General features: G+C 40.0%; 1 protein-coding gene across 1 annotated transcript; it reads left to right on the top strand.

Moving 5' to 3' along the window:
- On the top strand, positions 1-25479 carry EDNRB (endothelin receptor type B). The gene is made up of 8 exons (XM_068526697.1): positions 1-100; positions 882-1417; positions 15938-16050; positions 16186-16390; positions 18079-18228; positions 18631-18764; positions 19961-20069; positions 22941-25479. Exons 2-8 carry the CDS (start codon positions 932-934, stop codon positions 23073-23075), a joined length of 1332 nt encoding a protein of 443 aa, XP_068382798.1. The 5' UTR covers positions 1-100; positions 882-931; the 3' UTR covers positions 23076-25479.
- Positions 25480-27090: the final 1611 nt, after the last annotated feature.

The raw sequence follows: 27090 nt of genomic DNA, 5'->3' as shown, positions 1-27090 counted from the left end.
GGGAGGCGCGCTCCGCTCCAGGGTAGCCTGGAGCCCAGCTGCGAGCCAAGTGCGTCCCGGGAAGGAGGTCCCCCTGCGCCTGGTGCGTCCGGTCCGCGAGGTAAAAGTTCTGGCTTGGTGTTGCATTAAAATCAGTGATGGAACCTTATCCTGGGGCTTCAGCTTGGATTACTTGTTTGGGGATTTTTTTTTTTTTTTTAATGGATGGATACAGCGAATTACAATGGAGTTGGAGCGAAGGAGAGCGCGTGAGTGTTTGAAGCCACTTGGAGGGCACAGAAGCTTCCGCGTTAATGCAGATACTCTCCCAATCAGAACTGAGATGTCCCAGAGATTTTCCGAGTCAGCCGGCACACTCGCGGGGGGTCCGGGGGAGCCCGAGCGCAGGCAGCCGGGAAGTAGCTGCCTTCACCCGCGGGGAGGAAGGAGTCTGGGCGTCCAGACACAGGGTATCCCGGGTTCCTGAGGAGTCAAATGCAGAGACTGGCACATCCCTTGGCCTCTAGGTGCCTTGATTTCCCCCCGTCCCCACGCGCGCTTAGCCAGAACGAACACAGGAGCTCAAAGCTTTGCTCTAGGCACCCATCCTTTCCTCCCTGTCACACCCCTTCCAGAATACCCCGCCCCACTGCGAGTCATTTACCCCTCGGGAGACGCAGGGGAGAAAAACCAGCGAAAGCTGGTTCTGGAAGGTCAGGAGACAGGCTCGGGCGGGTCACGCGCGCCAGAGTGTCCCCCCCCCCCCCACTGGCGCGCAAACTTGAGTTACTTTTGCGCGCGGATAGTGCGGGCGCGGCTGCGCTCTGCGCTAGCCGCTTGCAGGGGCGTGGCTGGGGTAGCTGACCCGGGTGTCCCGTCTTCCTTCCCTTGCTGATCTCCAGACTGAAAGCTGAAGAGTGGCCACCCGACTCCCCCCGGAGCAGGCAGCAGCATGCAGCCGCTGCCCAGCCTGTGCGGACGCGCCCTGCTGGCGCTGATCCTTGCCTGCGGCGTGGTGGGGGTCCAGGCTGAAGAGAGGGGATTCCCGCCGGCCGGGGCCACTCCGCCACTTCTGGGGGCCGGAGAGATAATGGCGCCCCCAACTAAGACCTCCTGGCCCAGGGCGTCCAACGCCAGCGTGCAGCGGTCGTCCGCATCTCCGCAGATGCCGAAAGGAGGGAGAATGGCGGGAACCCCACCGCGCACCCTCCCCCTGCCCCCGTGCGAAAGACCCATCGAGATCAAGGAGACTTTCAAGTACATCAACACGGTGGTGTCCTGCCTAGTGTTCGTGCTGGGCATCATCGGAAACTCCACACTGCTGAGAATCATTTACAAGAACAAGTGCATGCGAAACGGCCCTAATATCTTGATAGCCAGCCTGGCCCTGGGAGACCTGCTGCACATCGTCATTGATATCCCCATCAATGTCTACAAGGTAAAGGGTGCCTGCTAATATCGCGATGGGAGGGCATACCGTTAGGAAGGGGGAGATGCCAGAGCCTTTGCAGGAAGTTTAGTCACGAAGATCCCTCCCTTCCTAGAAGTCAGTAATCATTGGAACCAAATTTCCTTCTGGTTTCAGTAGCCCACTGCTAAGCCGGGAAAAAGCATAGTCGCCAGACCAGCAGCATAAACATAATTGGAAACTTGTTAGAAATGACATCTTATAGCCCTACCTCAAACCTACTAATCCAGAAACTCTGGGTGAAGCACAGTAGTTTGTATTTTAACAAGCCCTGCACGTAAGGTTTGAGAACCACTGGTCCTGAAGGACCTTGTCCCTAAATCCAGCTCACAAGGTACATTCTCTCTACTGAGAAACTGATGGTTCATGTACTGGAAGGATTGTTATCACCTGAGAACTTGTTAGAGCTGCAAGTCCAACCCAGACTTATTAAATCAGAATCTGCATCTTAAAATACCTAGGTGATTCAAATGCATACGAACCTTGGGAAGCATTTTCTTAAAGGACCCTAACTGTAGAGGGGCTCGAATAGGTTTTTAGGAGACAAACGGCCTAGAAGAAAGAGACCCAGACAGGAGAGTAGGAAAACACAGTTCACCTGCTGCGAATGACCATACTGTACCTACCCTTTACTGAATGCCTACGATGGGCCAAGCGCTGGGATAGATGTGTTACTTTCCTTTACTCCTTCTGACAACCCATGAGTAGACATTACTCCATTTAACAGATGATAGGATGTTCAAGGTCTCACAGTGAGTAAGTGATGGAGGTGAGGAGAATCAGGCTCAATCTGTCAGGTTCCAAAGTGCAAACTGCACCCCATCAATGACTGTGGACAAAACCAAGGACACTGAACATAAAGTCTCTAACAGTTTCAGTAGCTAACATCATTATGTGATTACCGCAGGCATCAGAGGGAACGGGCTTGAAGAGCTAGGGCAGGACGCAAACCCCTACACTCTTTGACTCCCGCTTTGAAACTCTGGACACTTCCCAACATCTCTGGGCCTCAGTGTCCTCAACTCTACAATAAAGTTTCTAGTGCCCATCGAATGGGGTTTTGTGGTGTTAAGAAAAATAGCCTAAGTGAAAGAGCTGGAAAATTTTAAAGGATGATGCAAATTTGTAAAACTCTGCTTCCCCATCGTAACCAGCAATAGGAAGTCATGCATAAAAACAGAATCAAAAGTGTAAGGGACCGGGAATGTACTTTGGGGATTTGCCTAAAGCTAGTCCTGGGCTCAGTACAAGGGAAGGAAAAGGCATGTTGGTTTAGGAAAGGATTGTGGGAGATACTTTGATCTTTGTGGCAGGAGAAGTCACCAGATGGCATGCCTTTAAATTGCCTTTTATGAATTTCTGGAAATCCTAATCCAACAAGGCATACATTAAGGAATTCTAGAGATTTCTGAGGTTTAGAGACAGGATTTGGATTAGGATCCAGGTCCTAGAAGGCAACACTCCCAGAAATGAGGGATAAATAGATGCAATCCTAAATTCCTGCATGGCTACCAGCTCTTGTGAACTCTGAGGGTTTCCTGGGAGAAGCACAGGCTGAAATGGGTCCTTTAAATGCAGCCACAGCTCCATTAGGGCCAGAAGGAACCCATTTTAGGAGTCCTACAGACTAAGTCTTACCATTCCAATGTGGCAGGAGAATTTCAATTCAATTCCTCAAAACTGACTTGAGAAATTTTAGAGTACAAGGTGTTGTGAGAAATTTTAAATAAGTGATAAGATCCTTCTGAAAAGGGAGATTACATCTAGTTTTGCTCGGCTTGCACAGAGTTTTGTGAAAGATTGTTTAGGAAGGTCCCAGGAAACCCCACATGGTCAGCCCATTTAGAAACCCTCCTAAGTCAGCCAGCAGATGACGTGCTGTATGGAAGGTTGGACTGAGGGCATTTTGCCTCCAGATCAGATGTAAATCAGCTCTTCCAGGACCATCTTACTTTCTCTGTCTGGCTAAATTATTACATTCGATAAGCCAGAGAATATCCTACTCCCAAAGGACACACAGCTTTTCCTTTCCTTTCAAATTCCTTTATGATTTCCCTAGGAAGTTACAACGTTTTGCCTGAAACCATTCAGTCTGTTAAAGCTGTGTTTCTATTTCTGAAATAAACAAACTGAGTCATTACAAATCTGGCCATGTAATCATCCTTTTTGGTCATGAACAAATCCATCACATAGAATTAGGTCCCATCACTAGGTTTGCCATCAGTGAACCCTACATAGTGGCTTTTGGTTTATTTTTATATTGTGCATAAATATGTGTCACTTGAGATATAATATAACAATAATGGCTACCATTTATTATGTACTCAGTACTTGGTTTAGTTCGTTAAATCACTGCAACAAACCCTATGGAAGAAGTATTGTTATCACCCCTGGTTTATGGGGAAACTACATTTTGGAGAGGTAAAGAAGTAAATTGCTCGATGTCACACCACTAGAAGGTCGATGTCACACCACTAGAAAGTGATGAAACTAGGGCTTGAACCCAGGCCTTCTGGCCCTAGAACCCGTGGTCCTCCTGGCCCCCTGCACAGAGTGAGCTGAGCATAGATTGCCCTTCTCCAACCTGGAGTATTGTTAGGACCTCATTTGAGTGCAGCACTGCAATTATGGGACACACTACTACATAGTAGGATACTTGGTAAGCATTTTCAGTTTTAATTTGAGTCATCTGAAGATTTCTATCTCCTGAAATCCCCTTCAGATGATCTGTAATGTATAATATTGATAATATCACTGTTTGTTATTCTAAAGGCTTTATTTACAAAAACACCTAATCCAGAGCTAGTTAAAAGCCATTTTCCCTTAAATAATTGTGACACCATATAAGTTAAAAAAAATGCATTTATAATTTCAGAGTAGTCAAGTATTATACTTCATACAAAGCAATTGAAGTGAATTATGAGTGCCATTTAAATTTATCCTGAAGTGGGGGACTTGAATCTCTAAACTAGCGATTTCTAATTTTGTTTTTATGGGTTGTTATTATTCTCTTGAGAATCCAGTTAATTATCCATATTATATGTTATATATAATTAATATATAAATAGATAATTTATAAATACATTATAATTAATAGATACTATAATGTACATTCACAATTTCTGAGGGTTCATAGAATCCCACAGCTCCTCTGTTGGTTTACCCACAGGCCCAGAAACATCAACGTGAATCTATTACATTAATCTGGACTTCAGTAAATCTAGAGTTCAGTAAAGTTGACAAACCACAAAATGTCATAGATCTGGCTGGGAGCCATGTTCCTTGATGCGGCTGTAGAACGGGATGGGACTTCACAGGGAGAGGCTGCTGTGAGGGCTGACAAACCCCAGAGAATGTGTCTACTCTGCTTTGACTCCCTCAGGGAACTGTTTCTCTGGAAACTTCTAGACAGAGTCTTTTCACCAGGGCTCCTGTGTCAAGGAGGCAATCCTGATAGATCGGTGTTGTGGGAGACTCAGCAAATCGAAGCTCTAAAAGAGCTTCAGATAATCATGAGAACCTGCTGGAAATAAAAGCCTCGTTTCTCCTTCTCAGCAGCGCACACTAGGGCTGTCACTGCATTACATAAGAGCATCCAGATGAAAAATGAAAAAGCAAGCGTCCAAAGAGGATGTTTAAAAATATATATGTATACATACGCATATATAAATATATTAAATGTTATAAGAATGTATAGATGCATAAGTACATAGGTGAATATCATTGGTCGCAGTGCCTGGCACAAAGTAAGCCAGTAATAAATGTTATTAGAATGTGTGTGAGTGTGTGTGTGTGAATAAGAATGGAAACTTGGGGGTTTTTTTTCAGCTTTTGCCGTTATAAGCATGACTACAAATAACATCTTTGTCCATATGGCTTTGCACACATGTGTGACTATATCTGAAGGGTAAATTTCTAGAATTAGAATGATTGAATCAAAGGATATGTGCATTTGTAATTTTGATAGATATTGCCATACTGTACCCCAAAATTATTGTTGTACTCTTAGTTTGAATCACTATTTTATGTAACATCTCCATATACATATATATGTATCAATGTCTATCTTTAATACATACATGGGTCACTATGCCAGTATTTACATGGTCCATGTATGTACCTGACCCCAAAACCAGTGTTTAAGCATCTGATGTGAGGATGAATATCTCCTTATTCACAGGCTACTTATTGTGCCATTCCTGTGTAGACTAAAATGAATGGAATAATCTAGACATTTGTTGCCTATAGGAGCCTAGAGTAAGTTGGAGTAGCACCAATGTCAAAGCTGTATAGGAAGAGCTGGGTATACTTGTAGATGCTGTGAAGTTTTTTATGTTGTTGGTGGTTGGTTGGTTAGTTGGTATGGCTTGCTTTAGTTTAGCAGTGATTTTTAACAAGCCTTGATTGCAGGTTGAAGTTAAAATTTCTTTAACTTCTCTTAACATCTTAAGAAGTTAAAAATGCTTGAGCAAACAATGAGTTTTTAAATTATAACAAGTTCACTCTCTTTGTACTGTATTTGCATGGAATAACTGACTCAATAGATATATAGTTAACATAAATATAATGTAATATAAATATAATAAATAACATAAATATAGCTTCCTTTATGTGTAAGCACATTGAGTTTGAAAACAAATCTCCTTGGAAACTGATATCTACATGGGCAGACTTTGATAAGGATCCAAGTATAATCAGATGTCTAGTGGTGATGGAGAGCTTTCTAAAAATTGAGTTGGTGACCCGTTGGAGTGCCTCTAGATGGTTTTCTTGTTAAGACTTCGTAGGCTACTATTAGAGTCAAAGAGGCTGCCTTCATAGCTCTGAGAAGCAAAACTACTGACCTTTAACGTTTAACTACTTAAGGTGGGGTACGTGTAACATTAAAATGCTGGTATGTCAAAATGGGAATTGCTTCACTGAACCCTCAAATGAGTTTGGAGCGAAGTGACCTTGTCACGTAGTCAGACATTCCTGCTTGTAACACAATCAAAGCTGTCTTTCTGAACAAAATCACCTTTCTCACTATCCAGTCTTAGACTACTTCTAGTTCTTAACAAGTCTGCATATAATTAACTAATTTCATAGTTAGAAGTAAAAGTGAATGAAAGACCAGCAAATTTAACTTTTGAAGTTATACTTTTCTGATTAGTAAATGCAGTTTATGCATATAGAGCCATACAAGAAGTAAAGGTATCATTGGGTAGAGGAGTCTAATTTTGTCTAAGATAATAACACTGTGCATATTTCCAGTTAAGTAACTGAGATATTTTAGTGACATTTTTGTGATGTCTAAAGACATCTGAGTAGCAGAAGCATTTTGTACCCAAAACAGAACCTAGATACCTTTGAGGTTCATTTATTTAAAGCAACAAAATTTTTAAGGAGTGTTAATTAAGCACATTTGAAGTATTAACATTTTAAAAGTGTTAATAAGAGTAAGACTATTAGCATTGAATGACCTTGAGTCAATTAATAAATAAAGCTAACCCCCCAACACCCACGTAGCATAGTGCCTGCAACGATCAATTCCAGACAAATGCTTGTTGACAAAAGATGTTATACTCATATTTTTATAACTGTCCAAAAAAAGGGGGGGAAATTTTGTTCTTTTTTCTGTATGTATGAGGATATTGGCCATAACAGAATAATAGGTCAATAGCAGCAGATGTCAAATAGCCCAGAAACTCAAGACTTCCTATTTCTGATTCACTGCTTCACATGTTGGCTGTGGGTGCCTGTGACAAAATGGTGGGCAAACTCTTGGCCTTGGGCAATGAAATGTTCCCCAGGTTAACTCTAGGGTACTTCCTGTGTTTGCCTTTGATCTGCCACTCGGTCACTCCATAAATCCAAGGTTCTTAAAATGTCAAGGCAATGTTTCTTTCAATGTGGTAAGGCTTATCTATCAAAGGCTTTACATTTTTTTCTTTGCTCATTCTAAATGAATCGTTCAAGATCGAAGGCATTTCCATAGTTGTACAAGAGGATGACACAGCCAAGAGCATGATGTTTCAAGGCCAGGGAGCCAGGGTCTTCATTTTCCAAAGAAAACCATATAAGGTATGGCTAATACGCTATAGCTGATGATTTTTAGAGAAACATGCCAAATGCTAATCAATGATTAAGTGCTCTCAAGGGTGTTGACAGATAAAGCCTGAGCTGAAATAAGATTCTAGAGGTAATTTATGATGTGAAACATTCTCTTTCAGGACTTTGCAAAGTTAAGAAGAGGTTGGTTATGTTTGGGAGGTAGCTGAGCATGGTGTATGGATATACCTTAGTCAGCAATTTCTCTAATTTCAGACTTTTTTCCTTTCCAGTGCTTTTACTTTAGAGATTTATTATTTCTCTTTCCCTATAGATCCTCTGGGGAAAATGTAAAGGAACAAGAAAACGGCCAAATTGGGATGGTAGAAGAGAGAGAGAAAGAGGATTGTTCTTGAGTCAGAAGTGTATTAGCAAAGTTGACAGAAGCATTTATCAAGCAGTGTTCTGTCCCTGAGTCTCCCAGCCGTATTCACACCTCCTAACTCGTGTCCCCTCTCTTTCTCTCCTCCTTAGCTTCATCATTGTTTCCAGAAAGAAGGAAGCCTATTCTCTGGACGTTTACTTTGTACATATCTTCTTCCCCCCCAAAACAGTGTTTTCAAATTATATTAACAGGCTTTTGAATTCCGTGGTAATCAAACGCTTTCTCACCATAGCTTATCCCATAAACCATTCTCTGGATAGAATTAGGTTTAAGTAAGACATGAAAATACTTAATAAGATTTGTTGAATTCTTTAAGTTTGAGAGTCACTTTCTGAGCCATGAGGCCATCAGGTTATAATTCTTTAGTTTCTTCAGGTGTCACAGTGATCTTAGAAGATCCAGCTCAGCTAAGTGAATCTGACCATAAAGCTAGGTTTGTGAATAGCATGTCTTAATGCTCTTAGTTGAATCTTTTCAAAATATGTGACATGTCAATGAAAGGTTTTAAGCACAAACTGTGGATAAGTTTTTAAGTTCAGGTAATAGGAGAGTAGCAATCCATTTATTTATTGGCCTGCTACAGACTTGGAAATAAATTTCACTGTAACAAAAGTAGGGATATATATTTAAGGTGAACTTAAGTTTCTCTAAGACATATTTATTTTTTATCTTTTTTCTATCTCTTTGCTTCCCTTAAAGATTTTGTTTCCAGAAACTTAATTCATTTTAATGGAGTCATTCTTCTATTTCAGCAAGTGATAGGAATCTTTCCAGAGTAGTGGAAAGCCCTCTCTTTGCCACTGTGCACACAACAGATTCCTAGGACAGGGCCTCTACCTTGCACAGCTCCAGGGGGCACTGTTCATATTGTGATATTTAAATGGTACCCCTGGGGGGTAAGCTGACATTATTCCTCATCCGCATATTCTAACCCACATGGCCTAATCTTTAAGTGATTAAGTGCATTCTAATGGACCCAGGAAGGAACTGGTAACTGATATTCGTCCCCAGGGGCAAGGATGCAACGTATGTCAAGAAAATATTTTCTATGCACTTGACCAGCAGCTTAAATTCTCACTGTATGTTTGAATAAAAAAAAAGAAAGGGAGATCCGACATGGGAAATCCTTGAATGAGGGTGTACTATCTTATTAAGACGCCAGTTCAATTGCAGAAAAACTCTTATCTGCTACAGGAAACAGAGATAAAAGCAGAAGAATACACCCTTCCCCAAACCTGTGAAACACAACCACTCCATTATTTCCTTCTTTTGACTCTGACTGTAAAAACATTTCTATAATGCCAGTCATTTGAAAGAAATGTTCACAGTTCATCACGAGATGGAACAGACAGCAATCCGGCAAAGCAGCCCTAGTTGTCATTTTTAATGTGTTGCTCACCTACCTTCTTAAATGACCGTCTCTTACAGAGTCTCTATGCTTCCTGAGTCCATCTCCACCAAATTTACAACGAAAGCACCTCACTGAATCCCATCAGATAGTGAGAAACAGTAGGTTCTGTTTTTTAAAAGTCATTTCCCTGATAGGTTTGAGTAGGGGAGAGAGGGGAGGGGAGGAATTTTGCTTTCCACCTTTTCCGGCCTGCTTGGAAGACAGAAGTCCAAGAGAAGAACCAACGCCTCAATCCCAGAGGCCCTGGCTCTATGTGTCAAGAAGACCTGATCATCTGGAAGGGAGGAGGGCATGGACTAGACAATACAAAAATCAATCAATATATAAAATGCGCAATCATCCCAATTCTCTAAAGAACTTGTTTCAAATATGAGAACTGAAAAGTTCATGACAAAAGTTTTATCACAAGATTTTTTTGCCTTATGATCAAATTCATGTATTCGTCCATGAACTCATTCATTCACTGTTATTCAACAACATTTAACGAGCGGTCACTGTGTGCCAGGCACTGTGCTAGGCACTAAAAATGTTGTAGAATAGTCTGAAACAAAGAAACAGTTAAAGCTCAGTGTATACTGTTAATTTAAAAAAAAAAAATAGGAAAGGAAAATGGTATATATGGTTAATGAGGCAGTTGAACATTTGTTAGTGCAAGATGGTTAACTTTGGCATTTCCTGACTCTACGGGGCTAGATGCCTTTGGGCATTAAGAGTGGCGTGTATTAATAGGATCTTCTCCATTTAATTTCTCGAGAATGTAATTTTTAATTACAAAAATAATTGAAAAATATAAATCCCCCAGTTGGAGAGATTTTGTAGCACTCACTTAATCATACTTTTACAGAAAGGATATTTATTTTCTGTTCATGTTATTTATCCTTTTAGAAGTTTTTAAAAAATTATATAATATATATTTAATATAAAAGTAATTTTTAAATATGATATAAAATAATTTTTCAGATTCTGTTGACTTTTTTCTTTCTCAAACAGCTGTTTCAACATAAAGTTATGAAATCATGGCCATCCTTGTGTAGAAACCTTGTAGTCAGTATGACCAAGTCTTTTTTCAATCTAGTGTCTATTTATTTATTTGTGTTTACTTTACTCATACAAAAGAAATGTGCTAGGGAAGCAGTAGAAGCCTTAGGCGAAAGGGGCCAGCATGAGGACAGGCTATCGTTTGTCAAATGGTCACCACATTGCTCCTAAGGACCAACACTAACAAAAGCTCTTCCTTGGATGAGCCATCACCATGTGAAAACCAGTGTCAGTTATGGGAGTATTTTCTGACTGGCTCACATTTGATAAATGGTAGGTAATACATATTCAAACTTAGTTTTAAACAGGACCTAAAAATTTAATTCACGTGGCAGGGACCTAGAAACAATATGGAACTCTAACATTCTTTTTGGGATCAGAGAGATTTGATTACATGCATGATTTGTCTTCAGTATTCAGATCGTGCCCTTAAATTATCTAATTGAATGGAGAAAACTGCAAATAAGGAATAAGAATATATTATTGCTGGGTTTAAAGTTAGAGTTGCTTCCTCTTGCAATAAAGGAGAATCAATTTCCTCTACCAAGAAGAAAGCTGTATTGTTGGACTTCAAATTATAGATGTTGGATGTCATTATTTTTGTCAAGAAATAGTGAAATAGTTAATTTCCAGGAATTATAAAAATCTCTAAGAACATTCTTTCACCAAATTTTAAAGATGACATCTTGGTTGAGAGTGATTTTTTTTTTTTTTTTAAGTTCACAGCTTTTTCCCTACCCAGGGCTTTGTTTATGATTAAACAAGAAGTTGACGTCTTCTGCATTTTAAATAAGCTCCAAGCCCTAAATTGCCAAGGCCTTGAGGCTGGAGGCCACTCAGACAGACATGAGCCTCGGCAGTAGGCGTGGTCTCTGTCACAGGGTATCAGGCTTCTTGGTGTCTCCACAAAGCCTTCTGATCAGAGAAGCAGAGGTTGCCAAAGTCATCCTTCGGACTGACTGCAAAATAATAGAAGTGGGCACTCCGTCCCCCCACCTTCTGTGGCCTCTCAGGACTGGCAGCATTCAGGTCTGAGTTGAAATGGTGAAGAGTTTTTTTTCAGCCTCTTTCCCTTTGGAAGGGTAGATTAGAAAACTGTAATCTCTCAGTTGTGATTAGGTTTCTGACTATCTCTGTGTTGAACTTGAAGAGAATTGCTACAATTTTCAGTTTGTGTTTCCCTGTCCTCTGTGATAACTTGGGTCAGAGGTTGGGCTGCAGGCCTCCCACTGGTATGAAGAGCAATCATCCAATTTCTAGGCTGAGCCAAAAACAATAGTAACCTCAAAACAGGGCCTGGATTCAGTGCAGAGCTCATTTTCATTGGCCAGACTTCTCTCCCTTCAGTGACCGGACACTCATTCATCTTGATTCATCTGATGGCTGTACCTACGTGATACTAATATTTGCATATTTGGAAATCGTTGAAGACAAGAAAACACTTGACACTATCTAAATTTTTGGACAGTAGATGAATAAAATAGCTGGGGGGTTAGAAGAAATTTTTACTCTACATCTACATACTTTAGCATTGTTTGACACATAGTTGTGGGTTTTAAAATACTGTTATTGATTTAATTCTAAACACTTTTCATCTAAGATCAGCTTCTTCAAAACATTATAGATTCTAGAATCAGACCACGTGGGTTCAAATGTGGATCTATTACTTACTTAAGTGAGTGACCAAGGACAAATATGTTACTTATCTAATGCCGAGTAGCAAATTACCCCCAAACTTAGCAACTTGGAGAATAGCATTTATTACCTGACACTCTGTCTGTGGGTCAGGAATTCAGGAGCTGCTTAGCTGGTGGTTCTGGCTCGGGGTCTCTCATGAGGGTCAAGATGTTGGCAGGGCAGCAGTTATCAGAAGGTTTGCCTGAGGCTGGAGGATCTTTTCATTCACACACTTGGCAAATTAGTGCCAGCTGTTTTTAGGTGGCCTCAGTTCCTTGTCACCTGTTGGAGTCTTCATAGGGGTGCTTGAGTCTTCTCCTGACACGGCAACTCCCCCAGAATGAGTGATCCAAGAGAGAGCAACAAGGAAGCCATAACGCCTTCTATGAACTAGTCTCAGATGTCACGCACCATCACACCCACCACATTCTATTCACTAAAAGCAAATCATTAGGTCCAACCCGTGTTCAAGGGGAGGAAAATGAGGCTTCATCTTTTGAAGGGAGGATTATCAAAGAATTTGTGGGCATATTTAAAATCAACACAGCAAATTAATAAACTTCTAAGTGCCCCTAAGTTTTTTTACCTGTAAAATGGGGGTAATAGTAATACTAACTCATAGGATTGCTTTGGGAATTCAATGATATACCATGTGTAAAGGGCTTAGAATAGTGCCTAGTCCCTTGTAAGTACCATATATGTGTTAGTTTTGCTTCCCACCCCCTGCCCCAATGCATATAAAGGCAATCAGAATGATTAGACAGAATATTACCTGGATAGTTTGTACCAAACTGGGTCTGGCAGTTTTAACTGTTTGGAATCTTTTTATTATGTTTCCAAGGGTAATTGGCAAGTCTTTTAAAGCACCTTGAGTTCGTAGCTGGTTCAGACTTGCAGGACACTGGGTCTTCCCCATTTCAGCCAATGTCTCCACCATTCACATGATCAACCCCTTTGAGTTTCCTGACTCCTCATATCTTATATCCAATCCATCAACAAGTCCTGCTAGCTCTGCTTTCAATACATATCCAGTCTATAACCCATTCTTTTCAGCCCCAGGGCACCACAAGTTTCAGCCCACAATCTCTCATCAAAGCTTCCTTTCCTGACTCTACATTCTAGTCTACATTGAGCTTCCAGAGTGATCTTTTTATATTTATTTTTTAATTAATTAATTAATTTATTTATTTATTTGGCTGCACAGGTCTTAGTTGCGGCACACTGGCTTCTCTAGTTGTGGCGTGCAGGCTCCAAAGCACGCGGGCTCTGTAGATGCGGTGTGCCAGGCTTAGTTGCCCCATGGCACGTGGGATCTTAGTTCCCTGACCAGGGATTGAACCTGCGTCCTCTGCATTGGAAGGCTGATTCTCTGGACCACCAGGGAAGTCCCCAGTGTGATCTTTTAAAAAACATAAATAAGATGATGCCATTTTCCATTTCCCTGTTCAAAATCTTGCAATGCATTTCCTCAAAAAAAACAAAACCAAAAGAAACCATTCAGACTCCTCCCTGTGCAACTACATCTCCTAGACACTTGGCCTGGACCACTCGACCCCAGCCTTGAGAGCCTTCTTGCTGTCCCTTCCTCTCACTAAGCTTCTTTTGACCTCAGGGCCTTTGCATTTGCTCTTTCTTCTTCCTAGAATACTCTTTGCATGGCTTACTTTTTTTAGTCAGGTCCCTACTGCAGGTTGCCTCTTCAGAGAGACCTTGCTGAGAAGCCTATCAAGAAAGCTCCCTAAATTCCACCATAATCTTTCAATATGGTGACACTGCCTGTGTGACACCATATTAAGTATTTTAAGTATTAAGTATTTTAAGTATTAAGTGTTTTGTGTTTGCCTCCCTCACTAGACTGTAAGCTCCATGAGAGCAGGGAGTTTGCCTTGTTCACTGATAGGCACTCTGTACTCCGAATGGTGTATGGCACATAGTGGGTACTCAATAAATGTTCGCTGAATGAATGAATGAACAAGCAGAGTTATAAGTCAGCTCATTAATCCAGAGGTCACAAGTTAGAGGCTGGTCTGACACATAAAAATATTTTGTTCATACAATGTTATCTGATAGTGTTTTTTTTTAAAAAATATGAATTAGTTGACAATTTTTATAAATTGTGAGATTTCATATAAAAATTCCAATTTGGGGCTAAAAATCAAGATACTTTTGTATTGGGGATCTCTTGGTAAAAATCACATCAAGTTTATTAGCAGCAGCTCCTTTTAGACAGGATTTACCCCAGACCCCTCTGTTCCGTATTATTTCCTGACACCAATGACTTTCTTACACCTGGCTTCCTCCACTCTTCTGTTGCCTGCCTGGCCTTGCAGGCTTTCAGACCCTAGAAAAAGCGTATTTGCTGTAAGTATGCCAACATTTGTTCTACATGTCGGTGTAACTTTTCATGTCTACCTTAGAAATGAAATTGGTTCCACGTTGGAGCTCCGAGTCATATTCGTACTGAAACACACATTTCAGCTTTGGGTGCCGCTCTAGTTACAGAACAATCACCCAGCATGACAAACTCCACAAAGAACCTTCACGAGTGAAAGAACGGAAAGACTCAATTGTGTTTCAAAATAGTTTTCACTTTTGGAAGGTTATTTTTTAAAACATTAAAATGCACACACAGACACGTAGATTTGAAATACTTTATTTTCAAAACCCCATGAATGTTCGACCCAGATGTTTACCTAAAGTGATTCATTTACCAGGGTGGGGCACACCCAGTTGTCCTAAAAAAGAAAATCACTGAGTTTAACAATAGATGGTTGCATAGTCTGAAGTCAGATAAACGGAAATATATGTATAGAACTAAGTCTTTTGCTCACTGGATAGCCACTGCCTATATATTTTAGGGGCCTGAATATTTAAGCATCTGCTGTGTGTCAGGAACTGTACTAGGCAATTGCAGTAGTTCTTTTCTGTTTGATGGGCTAGGGGTTCCAGACAGCAAAAACTTAACCAAACAAACAAGTATGTTATAATATATACAATAGGAGTTGATAAGTGCTGTGGCTGAAACGGGAAGTGGAGTAGGATGAGGGAGATGGGGAGGCCTGACCAGTTCCTGTACTTAATAGTGTGGTGAGGGTAGGTCATGTTGAAAAGATGAGATTTGAGTAAGACCTGAAGGAGGTCAAGGAGTTAGCCAAGTGGATCTTTGGGGGAAAAACCTTCCAGGATAAGGAAGAACCTCAAGTGAAGCCCTAAGGAATGAGTGTGCCTGCTGGGTTCAAGGAGCTGTGTGCTGAGTTACAGAGCAGTCAGGTTGACTAGAGTGAAGAATAAGTACACGAACACGCACACTGTTCTCCATAGGAGTCGTCTAGTCTCTCTGACTAAGAGACATTTGTCTTTCTTTTTTTTTTTTTTGGGCCGTGCCACATGGCATGTGAGATCTTAGTTCCCTGACCAGGGATGGAACCCTGCATTGGAAGCGTGGCATTGTAACCACTGGACCACCAGGGAAGTCCCACATCACCTATTTTTAGTTAACCTTATTTTGATTTGGCCACCAGCTGAGTATTTGAGACTCCATAACAGTATGAGAGGCATTTTCAACACTGCAGGCCCAATCTTGTAAGGAGAACTTAAGCAACTGGCCCCAGTTGGCCCTGCAGTGGAGGAGACCTTGACCCTAAGCTACTGTCTGTGTATAGCTAATTCTCCTGAACCGGCTGCCCTTTCATTATTCCCAATCCACTCTCTTGTTCCAGATATCAAACGCAAGTGCTTTTCAAAGGAGTAGTCTATGAGAAAAAGAATAAGAACTAGAGTTTGTTATTTTAACTCTACATGTTCATTTGTCTCCACTAAGTGATGCATACAGTTCAGAGGGCGCCCTGTGAAAATCTCCCTAACAGAGCTTCATGTCTTCTCAATGCAGCTACTTGCCGAGGACTGGCCCTTTGGAGTTGAGATGTGTAAACTGGTGCCTTTCATACAGAAGGCCTCTGTGGGAATCACTGTGCTGAGTCTATGCGCTCTAAGTATTGACAGGTAAGAGCATATATCTAAGCCAGGTATATCCTGACCGCTATCCTAGTGATTGCTATGCTACTTAGAAAATAAACTGTGTAATTCAATAAAACTAGGCTCTGCCAGCTTGGCAAATGATTATGTTTTACTCTTCAGATATCGAGCTGTTGCTTCTTGGAGTCGAATTAAAGGAATCGGGGTTCCAAAATGGACAGCAGTAGAAATTGTTTTAATTTGGGTGGTCTCCGTGGTCCTGGCTGTCCCTGAAGCCGTGGGTTTTGATATGATTACCACTGACTACAAAGGAAGTTATCTGAGAATCTGTTTGCTCCATCCCACTCAGAAAACAGCCTTCATGCAGGTAAATTTTACTTTTTTGTCCCCCTTTCTGTTGTTGCCGTATAAATATTTAGCTATTTTTCCCCTGATCTCCTCTTCTTGGGAAGCTACTGATTTATGACTGTCCTTGGCATGAATTAAGAGTGTATAGGTCCGGGGCTTCCCTGGTGGCGCAGTGGTTGAGAATCCGCCTGCCAATGCAGGCGACACGGGTTCGAGCCCTCGTCTGGGAAGATCCCACATGCCGTGGAGCAACTGGGCCCGTGAGCCACAACTACTGAGCCTGCGCGTCTGGAGCCTGTGCTCCGCAACAAGAGAGGCCGCGGTAGTGAGAGGCCCGCGCACCACGATGAAGAGCGGCCCCCGCTCGCCGCAGCTAGAGAAAGCCCTCGCACAGAAATGAAGACCCAACACAGCCAAAAATAAATAAATTAATTAATTAATTAAAAAAAAAAAAAGAGTGTAGGTCCTAGGGCTGTGGGGTTAACGGTGACTAATGACCCAGGCTGCAAGAAGCTGGGTCACTACTTCTCCAAGAATCCCCTGGTGCTCAGGAATACAGATAAACCAAGTTTACATGAGAGAATCGATTTGAATTTATAGCTTTTCTATCAAATTCCCATGAGGACTGGCAGCTACTACATATTCTGTATGAAGCATCACAGCGGTCATCAGAGGGAGTGTGTGGTCCAGGGAATGATCAAGTAGAAGTCGCCCTGGTATGGATGGTTTGATCGGAATCCCTGTGAATCTGTGAAGCTCGGTATGAATAACAAGCTTGTCCTCTCTCTAAAGGGAAAGCTGCCGTTGCAAAGAACTTCATCTTGGCCATTTATTCAAGAGCTTTTAATCAGGAAATAGGAAAAAATGGTAATACTGGTCATCAGAAGATAGATCCTAAGTGTAAAAGGCTCTTCCCAACAGAATGGGTTAAGAGGAGTTAATACAAAGGGGGCTGGTCCAGATGTCACCAATGACTATTTTCTATTTTACACGTTAAGACGAGATAAAGCTTTAGGAATATATGTATAGATCATGGTAAACAAAAGAATAAAGAAATTGAGAATGAGACTGCTGTTTTCTTGTTTCTTATTAGTTAAAATGGGAAAAGTACTGCATAGATTACATAAATTCTGCTCCAACACAGACATACCTGGAACAACAATTTTAAGAAGGAAAAGGAGCAGAAAAAGAATAAGAGAAAAGGCATGTTGCAAGCAGCTTTGATTTTTAGTTGATAGGTTAGATGTATACATCCCTTAGGTAAATGATTAATATAGACCTCTTCCTACCTGCTTTTCCCATAAACAAACTTGTTAAAAAGTGAAAAACTCCCATAAACACTAAGATATCTTTACCCATTCAGATGTGGTATTTCACACAAAGAATTCCTTAAGGATAACTTGCATGTGTGAAGACAAAAATATTTGAATTACCAAATATTTAAAATTTTGCCCAATTGCTTACATTTTTATATGTAACGATAGCACACTTCCTTAGAGACTTGAAATGCTTTTTAGGAAAAGTTTCTTTCATTTAATTTAATTATTTGTTCAGCAGACGTGGCCTGAAAGATTCTACATAGTATTTATAAAATGGATCAACTTTAGAAGATAATTTCTCCTTGATGAGTATTTTTTAATTTAACATTTGATATGTAAGATTTTCTTACAGAGGAATATTAAGTATAACATTCTCTCTTCCCCATAGTTTTACAAGACAGCTAAAGATTGGTGGCTATTTAGTTTCTATTTCTGCTTGCCATTGGCCATCACTGCATTGTTTTATACCCTGATGACCTGTGAAATGTTGAGAAAGAAGAGTGGCATGCAAATTGCTTTAAATGATCACTTAAAGCAGGTAAGGAACTAGAAATATTTGCTGACTCATGATTACAATCCTGATTATGAATATGAAAATTATCATGGTGATAAGAAACTAAAATTATCACACACCACAGCATACTTCCTTTTTCTTGTGCTGGTATTTTTTAATATACAAAGAGTATTTTTTATATTATCTATCTGGAGATATTCTACATAGTCTAAAAAGATGTAAAAAGAGCCATTACTTTTTAAAGATGAATCTTTAATCATTTTCTGTCTAATCCACATTAGCTATTCAGTTTAAAGCTCAGTGTCCTGAATTTTTACAAATGCCACTGATTTTTTGTAAACGATATTAAATATTTTGTTTGGAAAGCGAGAACGCTGTGATTATAATGAGGCATCTATTCAGTGTCTGACTGTGGTTTTATTTCAGAGACGGGAAGTGGCCAAAACAGTATTTTGCCTGGTCCTTGTCTTTGCCCTGTGTTGGCTTCCTCTTCACCTCAGCAGGATTTTGAAGCTCACTCTTTATGATCGGAACGATCCCAATAGATGTGAACTTTTGAGGTAAGAAAGGTAAAATAGAAATAGTTGTGTAAATAAATGCCATTCAGAAGTTTTTCCATTGATTCCTTTCATTGGCAAGAAGAGAGAGTACCATTTTTCTAATCCTTAGGGAGCAATTAAGATGGCCATTTTTTTTTTACCTTTACTCCTATTTCCAAGGGAGAAGTAAAGGGACTTAGGAGAACACTGGGAATGGAGAGCCAGGGTTGTCCAAATGAGTGAGTAGCACAATTGAAAACATTAGGTCTGATTCTCCTTTGCACTTTGTAAATCCTTTCTTTTTTTTTTTTTGGTAGAGTTGAAGGAAGAAGCCTCTACTCATTTTTTTAAAATTAATTAATTAATTTATTTTTATGTTTGGCTGTGTTGGGTCTTCGTTTCTGTGCGAGGGCTTTCTCCAGTTGCGGCAAGTGGGGGCCACTGTTCATCGCGGTGCGCGGGCCTCTTACCATCGCGGCCTCTCCTGTTGCGGAGCACAGGCTCCAGACGCGCAGGCTCGGCAGCTGTGGCTCACGGGCCTAGTTGCTCCGCGGCATGTGGGATCTTCCCAGACCAGGGCTCGAACCCGTGTCCCCTGCATTGGCAGGCAGATTCTCAACCACTGCGCCACCAAGGAAGCCCATAAATCCTTTCTTTTCATCCAGCCTCAGCGCTTCCAAAAGAGATTTCATTTTTTTAAATTATTAATTTATTTATTTTTGGCTGCGTTGGATCTTCGTTGCTGCACACGGGCTTTCTCTAGTTGTGGCGAGCAGGGGTTACTCTTTGTTGCGGTGCGTGGGCTTCTCATTGCAGTGGCTTCTCTTGTTGCAGAGCACAGGCTCTAGGTGCACAGGCTCAGTAGTTGTGGTGCACGGGCTTAGCTGCTCTGCGGCATACGGGATCTTCCCGGACCAGGACTCGAACCCGTGTCCCCTGCATTGGCAGGCGGATTCTTAACCACTGCGCCACCAGGGAAGTCCCGAGATTTCATTTTAAATGAGAGAATTGGGCATGGGCGGTGGGGCAATGACAGGGACAGAGAACGAGAGAGAGAGAGGCAGAGAGAGAGATCATAATAGGCAAAGACTAGTGATAAAGTGAAAACCATTGTAAATGGCTAATTATTTTGTTCACAAAAACACAAAATTCTGTAAAGAATATATGTTCATAGCAGCATATTTTTTTACAGACATGTCTTGTATTATTTTTTGCAGCTTTTTGTTGGTATTGGACTACATTGGCATCAACATGGCCTCCCTGAATTCCTGTATTAACCCAATAGCTCTGTATTTGGTGAGCAAAAGATTCAAAAACTGCTTTAAGGTAAGAGAGTATTCGAAAATCAAAAGCCCTTTTTAATCTGGCATCAAATATAACCCTTCCAAACTATTAATATTTCTATCCAAAGAGATCTAGTCAATTGTTTTGCAGTTTCCCCTAGTATTACATGATCGACATTTCTTTCTTATTTATTTATTTATTTATTTATTTATTTATTTATTTAATTTTTGGCTGCGTTGGGTCTTTGTTGCTGCGCACGGGCTTTCTCTAGTTGCGGCGAGCGGGGACTGCTCTTCGTTGCGGTGCGCGAGCTTCTCATTGCAGTGGCTTCTCTTGTTGCGGAGCACCGGCGCTAGGCACATGGGCTTCAGTAGTTGTGGCACATGGGCTCAGTAGTTGTGGCTCGGGGGCTCTAGAGGGCAGGCTCAGGAGTTGTGGCACACGGGCTTAGTTGCTCCGCGGCATGTGGGATCTTCCTGGGCCAGGGCTCGAACCCGTGTCCCCTGCCTTGACAGGTGGATTCTTAACCACTGTGCCACCAGGGAAGCCCTAGACGTTTCTTTTTAGATGTGAATTTTGCTCATAAATCACTATAACTGATTTCTGCCTACAAATCCCAGTCAACCATTCCCTGCTGCCTCAACCAATCAATTCTACTCATAGAGTTACGCAGAAAATGAATAAAAATTGCATGCATTGATGTCTGACAAATATCACATGATAAAATAAGAGCTACACATGATTAAAGGCACTGTTCCCATTTTTGGAAGATTTTGGACTATGCAGCACACTGTAGATTATAACTAAGTTAGTTTCTTTTTCATACAGAGGTGACAGTAACGAGTCAAACAAAGCAGTTTAATTCAGGTTTTACCTCCACTTTTCTGCCTTCATTCTATAGCAGAGAAGTGCTCCTTGATGTGGAATATGTGAAATTTTCCTCATTTGCCTGCTTGCATTTGTGTGTAACATCCATCCATCCATTCATTCACTCCTTCAGCAATCTAGCGTACATGAAATATTCCCTTCCCTTATGTGGGAATGACTCACTTGTCCCTGGTGTAACAGAGCCCAGATTCAGCTGCTCACCACTCCTATGCCAATAATTCGAGAGGCAAGTGTCAGTAGAAAAGAAAGGTGCTTTAATCAGAAAAGCCAGCAGTCTGGGGATATGGTGGACTCGTGTCCAGAGACCAACACCAAAGATTCTGCTCAGCCATGACAGTTTTTAAAGGGAAAAATGGAAGGGGAAGAATGTCAATGAATCATCAAGGCAGGAGGTTGGGTTCTGCCTCTCCCCTGCGGACAGACTGGCTGGCTCTCTCTTCAGATGTTATCTTGCCCCAGCGGTCTGCATGCAGGCTTGCTTAGCGGGGGCTACTGTGGGTAGAGAGCTAGTCTTACTTCTTTTTATCTAGGAAGAGAATCAACAGGTTAGACAAGGCATGGTGTGCATTCAGGAGAGCATAAGTCAGGAATTAGTTTCAATTGCTTAGTGATCTCATTCCTATAATTAAGTTCTTTCAAGGTTAGAGGGGAACAGAAATGGGCAAACAAGAAAGGGGCAAAAGAGCTGCTTTCAGTTCCCCACTGTCAAACACCATTCCATTTCTATGGGATTAGGGGCAAAGGTCTATCTTCTGTAACTTCTTCATGCTGACATGGGACGCCATATTCTCAGAGTGGAAGATGTCAGCATGGGTCTGTAACATCTCTTTGCTGACAATTTTATTGTAGTTGCGTGCTTACATATACAGGCAGAGCAAGCTACAATTATTTTGCTGCCCACCAAGATACAGATTATTATGAGCAGTAATGTTAATCCCATTCTCTTGAGGCTCGTTCTTGGACTTGTGCTAGCCATAGATTCAATACTGCTCAGGATGGCGCAGCTTATGTCACGGTTACAGTCTGGTCATCATGGAGTTAGCTTTTTCCCTCTGGTGGCAGTTACCGTACCTGTAAAACAACTCGGGAATGTGCATCAGACACTGAGTCTGTGGCTCTATTGTCCTAATTATTAACTGCTCGGTTTTGTACTGGAGGGCGTGGTGCCTTGGTTCTGCTTGGTTCCACTGGAAGTTCATTATTGGAAAACCGAGAACTTAGCTTCCTTGTAAAATCAAAGGCAGTCTATAAAATTCTTTGCTCATAAACTCATAGATTTTAGAGCTAGAAGAGAACGTCACCAGATCAGGTCCCTCATTTTACAGAACAGAAAGCAATGGAACTCACATTTTCTTATACATATAAATTCTCAGAAAACAAACAGAATGAACAGGATTTTTAAAAATCCAAGAAAAAATTTGGATGACTAAAAACTGAGACACATAGACTTTATAACCTTATTGTGTAACAGTATTGAAAAGTCACATGAGATTAAACACGTGGCTGAAAAAAATGGTGATGTAATATTAAGTTTATTGACATGGAAAGATGTTTATGTCACTGTCAAGGCCATGGAATAGTATGTATAGTCCAGTTTTATTAACATAATTATACACACATGTCCACAAACATGCACATATACAGTCATGTGTATATATGTGTGCGGTAATATTTCCATTTGCATAGCAAAAAGTCTTGAGTTATGTATTTATCAAATATTAAAAGTATTTCTCAAGTAATCAAGAGTAAGTATCAAGAATTAAGAGTGGCTTTCTCTTTCAATTTTAATTAAAAGATGAGGAAGTTTAATTATGTACATTTTTTTCTTCTCTGTATTTTCTAGTTTAAAAACATTATCATATGCTACTTATGTAATTATATGTTTTTAAGGGGAAAATAAGAGGGCATGGAAAGAAACTGGCAGAATTGCGTATCATGCAAAGAAAGCCAGAATTCTGGAGAGTAGGAAGGGCTGTGATAGTGTAACTGATGTAAACTTATAACGAGTTACTTTGTTTTGTACAGTCATGCTTATGCTGTTGGTGCCAGTCATTTGAAGAAAAGCAGTCCTTGGAGGAAAAGCAGTCGTGCTTAAAGTTCAAAGCTAATGATCACGGATATGACAACTTCCGTTCCAGTAATAAATACAGCTCATCTTGAAAGAAGGAATATTCATTTTCTTTACTTTGGACAGAAATCATTAAAACAATGAGGCATCCGCCAAACAAAACAAAACAACTGTGTGTTTGCACAAAACAATGTAAAAATGTAAGAGTGATTATTTTCTTAACACTCAGAGTTACTCATGACATTTTATGAGCTGTTTACAGCCTGAGAAGAAAAGCGATGAGAATTAAGAAAGCCTCATTGTGAAAGCACTTAATCCTTTACAGTCAGCACTTCAATGTGGCTCTTCAGAACTTCTGGTATATTCATACACCACTTAAAGTTTAAATTGAGCTCACTCAGAATTCCTATTAAAGATGTTTATTTTTTAAATTAAGGTGAATCTGATGCAAAGGAAAAATGTGTTGCTGCGAAACAGAATTTTTAAATGAAATTTAAATTACTCAATTTAAAATTTTAAAAATCTTTTAAAGGAACTTTTCTATTAATAGCCTCACACCATTGGTTGGACTATAATTGGAGACAAAATATGAAAGCAGTTCAGCCGGTGTATTTGTTTGATGTTAGAGACATATTTAAATGATCAGGAGGGAGTATCAGAGAGATTGAAGTTTTTGAAAATATTCAACTTTACATTCAGATAAGATCAAATGTCACAAAGGGACAGAGAGAGAAGGTTTGGAATGCCATCCCAAAACACTGCTTTGAAATCTCCTATTCGTGTACTCTGCAAAGAAAATACTACCTACAATTTTTTTGAGGATTATTAAAACATTCTTCTTCTTTCACTATTGTAGTTTAAATGCTATTTGTTTAGTTTTGTCGTCTGTAAATACTTACCTACAATACACAACGTGTAGATGATTAAATGAAGGGCAGGCCCCAGTGTTCATACCTTTACAATGGAGAGATGCCAGGAACCCCATAATGGACAGAATGTGAGTTGCCTGTAGCAGTGTCCACATGGCAAAGGAGAAAGCAGGATCTTTTCTCACCCCTGCTGCAGTTAAGATGGTCTCTGGCAATGTATCATACGATAGTTAAAATACTATTTTTAAGATCATAGATATTAGAGTCAATGTAACAGTTACCTGTAAAGCTTATTACTAATTTTTATATTATTTGTGTAAATAACTAATAGAAAAGAATTCTGGATGTGGTGCTTTCCTGTCACTTACAGGCAAAACTGCTTTTTGAGACTGTTAAGAACCTCTTACTTTGTGCATTCTTGCCTAATTCTTTCATCTCCCCAGCAAAGTGCCTCAGGTTAACTTGCATGAGATGTGTGTGAAAGTATGTACAAGAGAAAACGGAAGACAGAGGAAATGAGATGGGGTGGGAGGAAACCCATGGGGACAGATTCCCTTCCTTAGCCTGATGTTCGTCACTGCCCGTCACATCAATGCAAAAGGTCCTGATTCTGTTCCAGCAAAACAGTGCAATGTTCTCACAGTGGCTTCAGGAACAAATTGGGCCCAAGAGCTTTAACTCTGTCTTAAAATATAACAGAGTTTCTACCCTTGTTTTTTGTTTTTTTTGTGTGGTTTTTTTTTTTGGTAACCCAGGGCCACAGCCACATGTTGAGAATAAGCGAGCAATGTTGTTTTCTGCCAGCATCTAACGTGATGCTACCAAAACCCCAATAATGGGGCCAGAAGGAAAGGACAGTAATTAATTCACGTGCCACATGGAATCTATTTACAAATCCCAGGCTTATTTATTAATTTCTTCCCAATCACTTTTTCAGATGCTTGTCATCACAAAAGACATTTCAAACTTTGGATTTTAAATGAACTTTGGGTTACTACTGTTTTCAGTTCGTTAATATATTTTTTATTCCTATTTAAATTTGAGCTCATTTTACTACCATTCATTTTGTTTCTCATCTGCATCATAATGCCCTTTCCTTCTCCCTGTCAGAGTTGTGGTCTGTAATCATCTTGCCAAATTTTAAACTGCACACAAATAGTATATACATGCATTATTTATAATGAAATTGTGTTCAGTAGCTTTTCTAAAAATGTTTGATTCAAAATTTTAACATACTGACAAAGGTTGGTAAGAAACAAGCATGATTTCTTAGCATAACTAAAATCAATATGGGAAAAGGTGCTACTGTTTAACTTTAAAACATACTTTCTAGTATTAAGGACTGTATAATATAACAATGGATAAAAATAATGTTAACATGGATGTAAAACTTAAAAGATTTATAAGCGATTTTAGACTGTTTTCTCCTTTATATTTGCTAATAGGGGTGCGTGTTAGTATTGACAGCTTACAACATATGGCCAAAGGAATACAGTTTATAACAAAGCATGGGTATGCTGTAGCTAACTTTATAAAATTGTAATATAACCATGTAAAATAATTATATATTTTGTTTTTCTGGGGTCACTTAAAGTGGCAACTACTGTAGTTGCTAATTCTATGTTGTGTAAACAAAATCAATAAAAATTTAAATTGCTTTAAAAAAAGACCAGCTTGTTTTTCACTGTGCAGGCAATAACTAATACTAATTTATTATTAAGTGTTTAAAGGAAATATAAATGTTACAAATGGACATGATTTATGTTAAACACACAATTAGCAAGGAAATATGAAAGCTGTTACGTTAAAATGCCAAGTTTCTATTATGTTTTATTGTGGTGAGTAACCAGAGATATATACATTCAGTTTGCAGAGGTTGATTATCTGATTGATTGTTTCCAATGGCACCTTGTGTCTTTCCATCTCTGGTGTCCTGCCTTTGGAGCAATTTCATTGTTTAATCATTATTGTACCATAGGTGAAAGTTGATAGGCTGAAATGAGATTTTGGAATCACTCATTTCAGTTCATAAGCTCCTTTTGAGTGCAAGATGGGATGAAATTAATAAGATGAGAGGTTCCTACTTGACAGGAGATAGAAATGATAACAAAATTTAATACAAGGCAAAATGAAGTGACCACTAAATAACTGTGTACTGACTGCTCTTGAGGTTCACATGTCTGTATCTCTTAGCACATAATCCCTTTCTTTCCCTGACAAAAATAATCTAGAATTAGCATTTACTCTTTTCCCATATCATTATCTTAAACTCAGCCTAGTGTTTCAGAGGTTTCTATGAGTTATCCCTCACCTTTGCTGGATTTCAGCTGCCTAATCTGAGCTGCGTATTTTGAGATATAGGTGTTCTGAATTCAGGAGCTATATGAGAAGTACAAGAGAGCAAAACCCAGGCAGAACCCTCTCTCAGGAGTCACCAAAAAGAGCCTACCTTCTCTTGAACTGTTAGTTGTCAAGTTACAAAAATAATAAGCATGCCCACATAATTCATTATAGTAAATGTAGGCAGAATAAATACAATTTAGATTCTTGGAAGAAAACCAAAAGATGTGGCAGCTCTAAGATGGAAATATCCCGAAATCCAAAGAGTGCAGAGGCCAAGCTTGTGAAGAACAATGTAACTGGCTGGACAGACTTGCTTTCAGTCATTAGTCAGCCTCAGAAGTGACAACGTTAAATAATCAACGGATCGAATGTGTATACTCAAATCAGAAAATCTCACTGAACACTTTCAGGATTCAAGGCTCGCTTAAGCACAGGGAATAACTCCATCATGGTAGGAAGGCAGCACGTGTAATGGAAAAAGCATCAAAAGTCAAAAAACAATATGATATCCTTGATTGTTTCATCAATATGGTTGACCTCAAACAAGTCAGTTAATATCTTAGAGTTCCAGTCAAATTATCTATAAAATGTAGATATTAATATTCCCAACCTAATTCTTACATGGAATCAACAAATTTTTAGCGTACTTACTACATAATTTTATTATCGCCTCTAAAACGTAGGTATACTCAAATGCAGAAGACATAGTTCCTGCCCTCCAGCAACTCACAATCACAATAGACAAATTAAACAAATTAAAGCAATTAATTTGTTATAGATACTAGAATATAGATACATATGCAGTAAGAATCAAGAGTTCAGGGAAACTCATCAGAGGGGTTGGGCCTTAAAGGAAGTTTTGAATTGAGCTTTAAAGGAAGTTTTCCCAGCAGAC

This window comes from Eschrichtius robustus, chromosome 18 (genome assembly GCF_028021215.1).
Source record: "Eschrichtius robustus isolate mEscRob2 chromosome 18, mEscRob2.pri, whole genome shotgun sequence".
Classification (NCBI taxonomy): domain Eukaryota; kingdom Metazoa; phylum Chordata; class Mammalia; order Artiodactyla; family Eschrichtiidae; genus Eschrichtius; species Eschrichtius robustus.
This window is presented reverse-complemented; position numbering and strand designations above follow the sequence as displayed.

Excerpts from the sequence above, each read along its gene's own strand:
- EDNRB (XM_068526697.1), top strand. The coding sequence starts at position 932 with ATGCAGCCGCTGCCCAGCCTGTGCGGACGCGCCCTGCTGGCGCTGATC. Across the intron at positions 1,418-15,937 it reads TCCCCATCAATGTCTACAAG|CTACTTGCCGAGGACTGGCC; the intron begins GTAAAGGGTGCC and ends TTCTCAATGCAG. Across the intron at positions 18,229-18,630 it reads TAAATGATCACTTAAAGCAG|AGACGGGAAGTGGCCAAAAC; the intron begins GTAAGGAACTAG and ends GTTTTATTTCAG.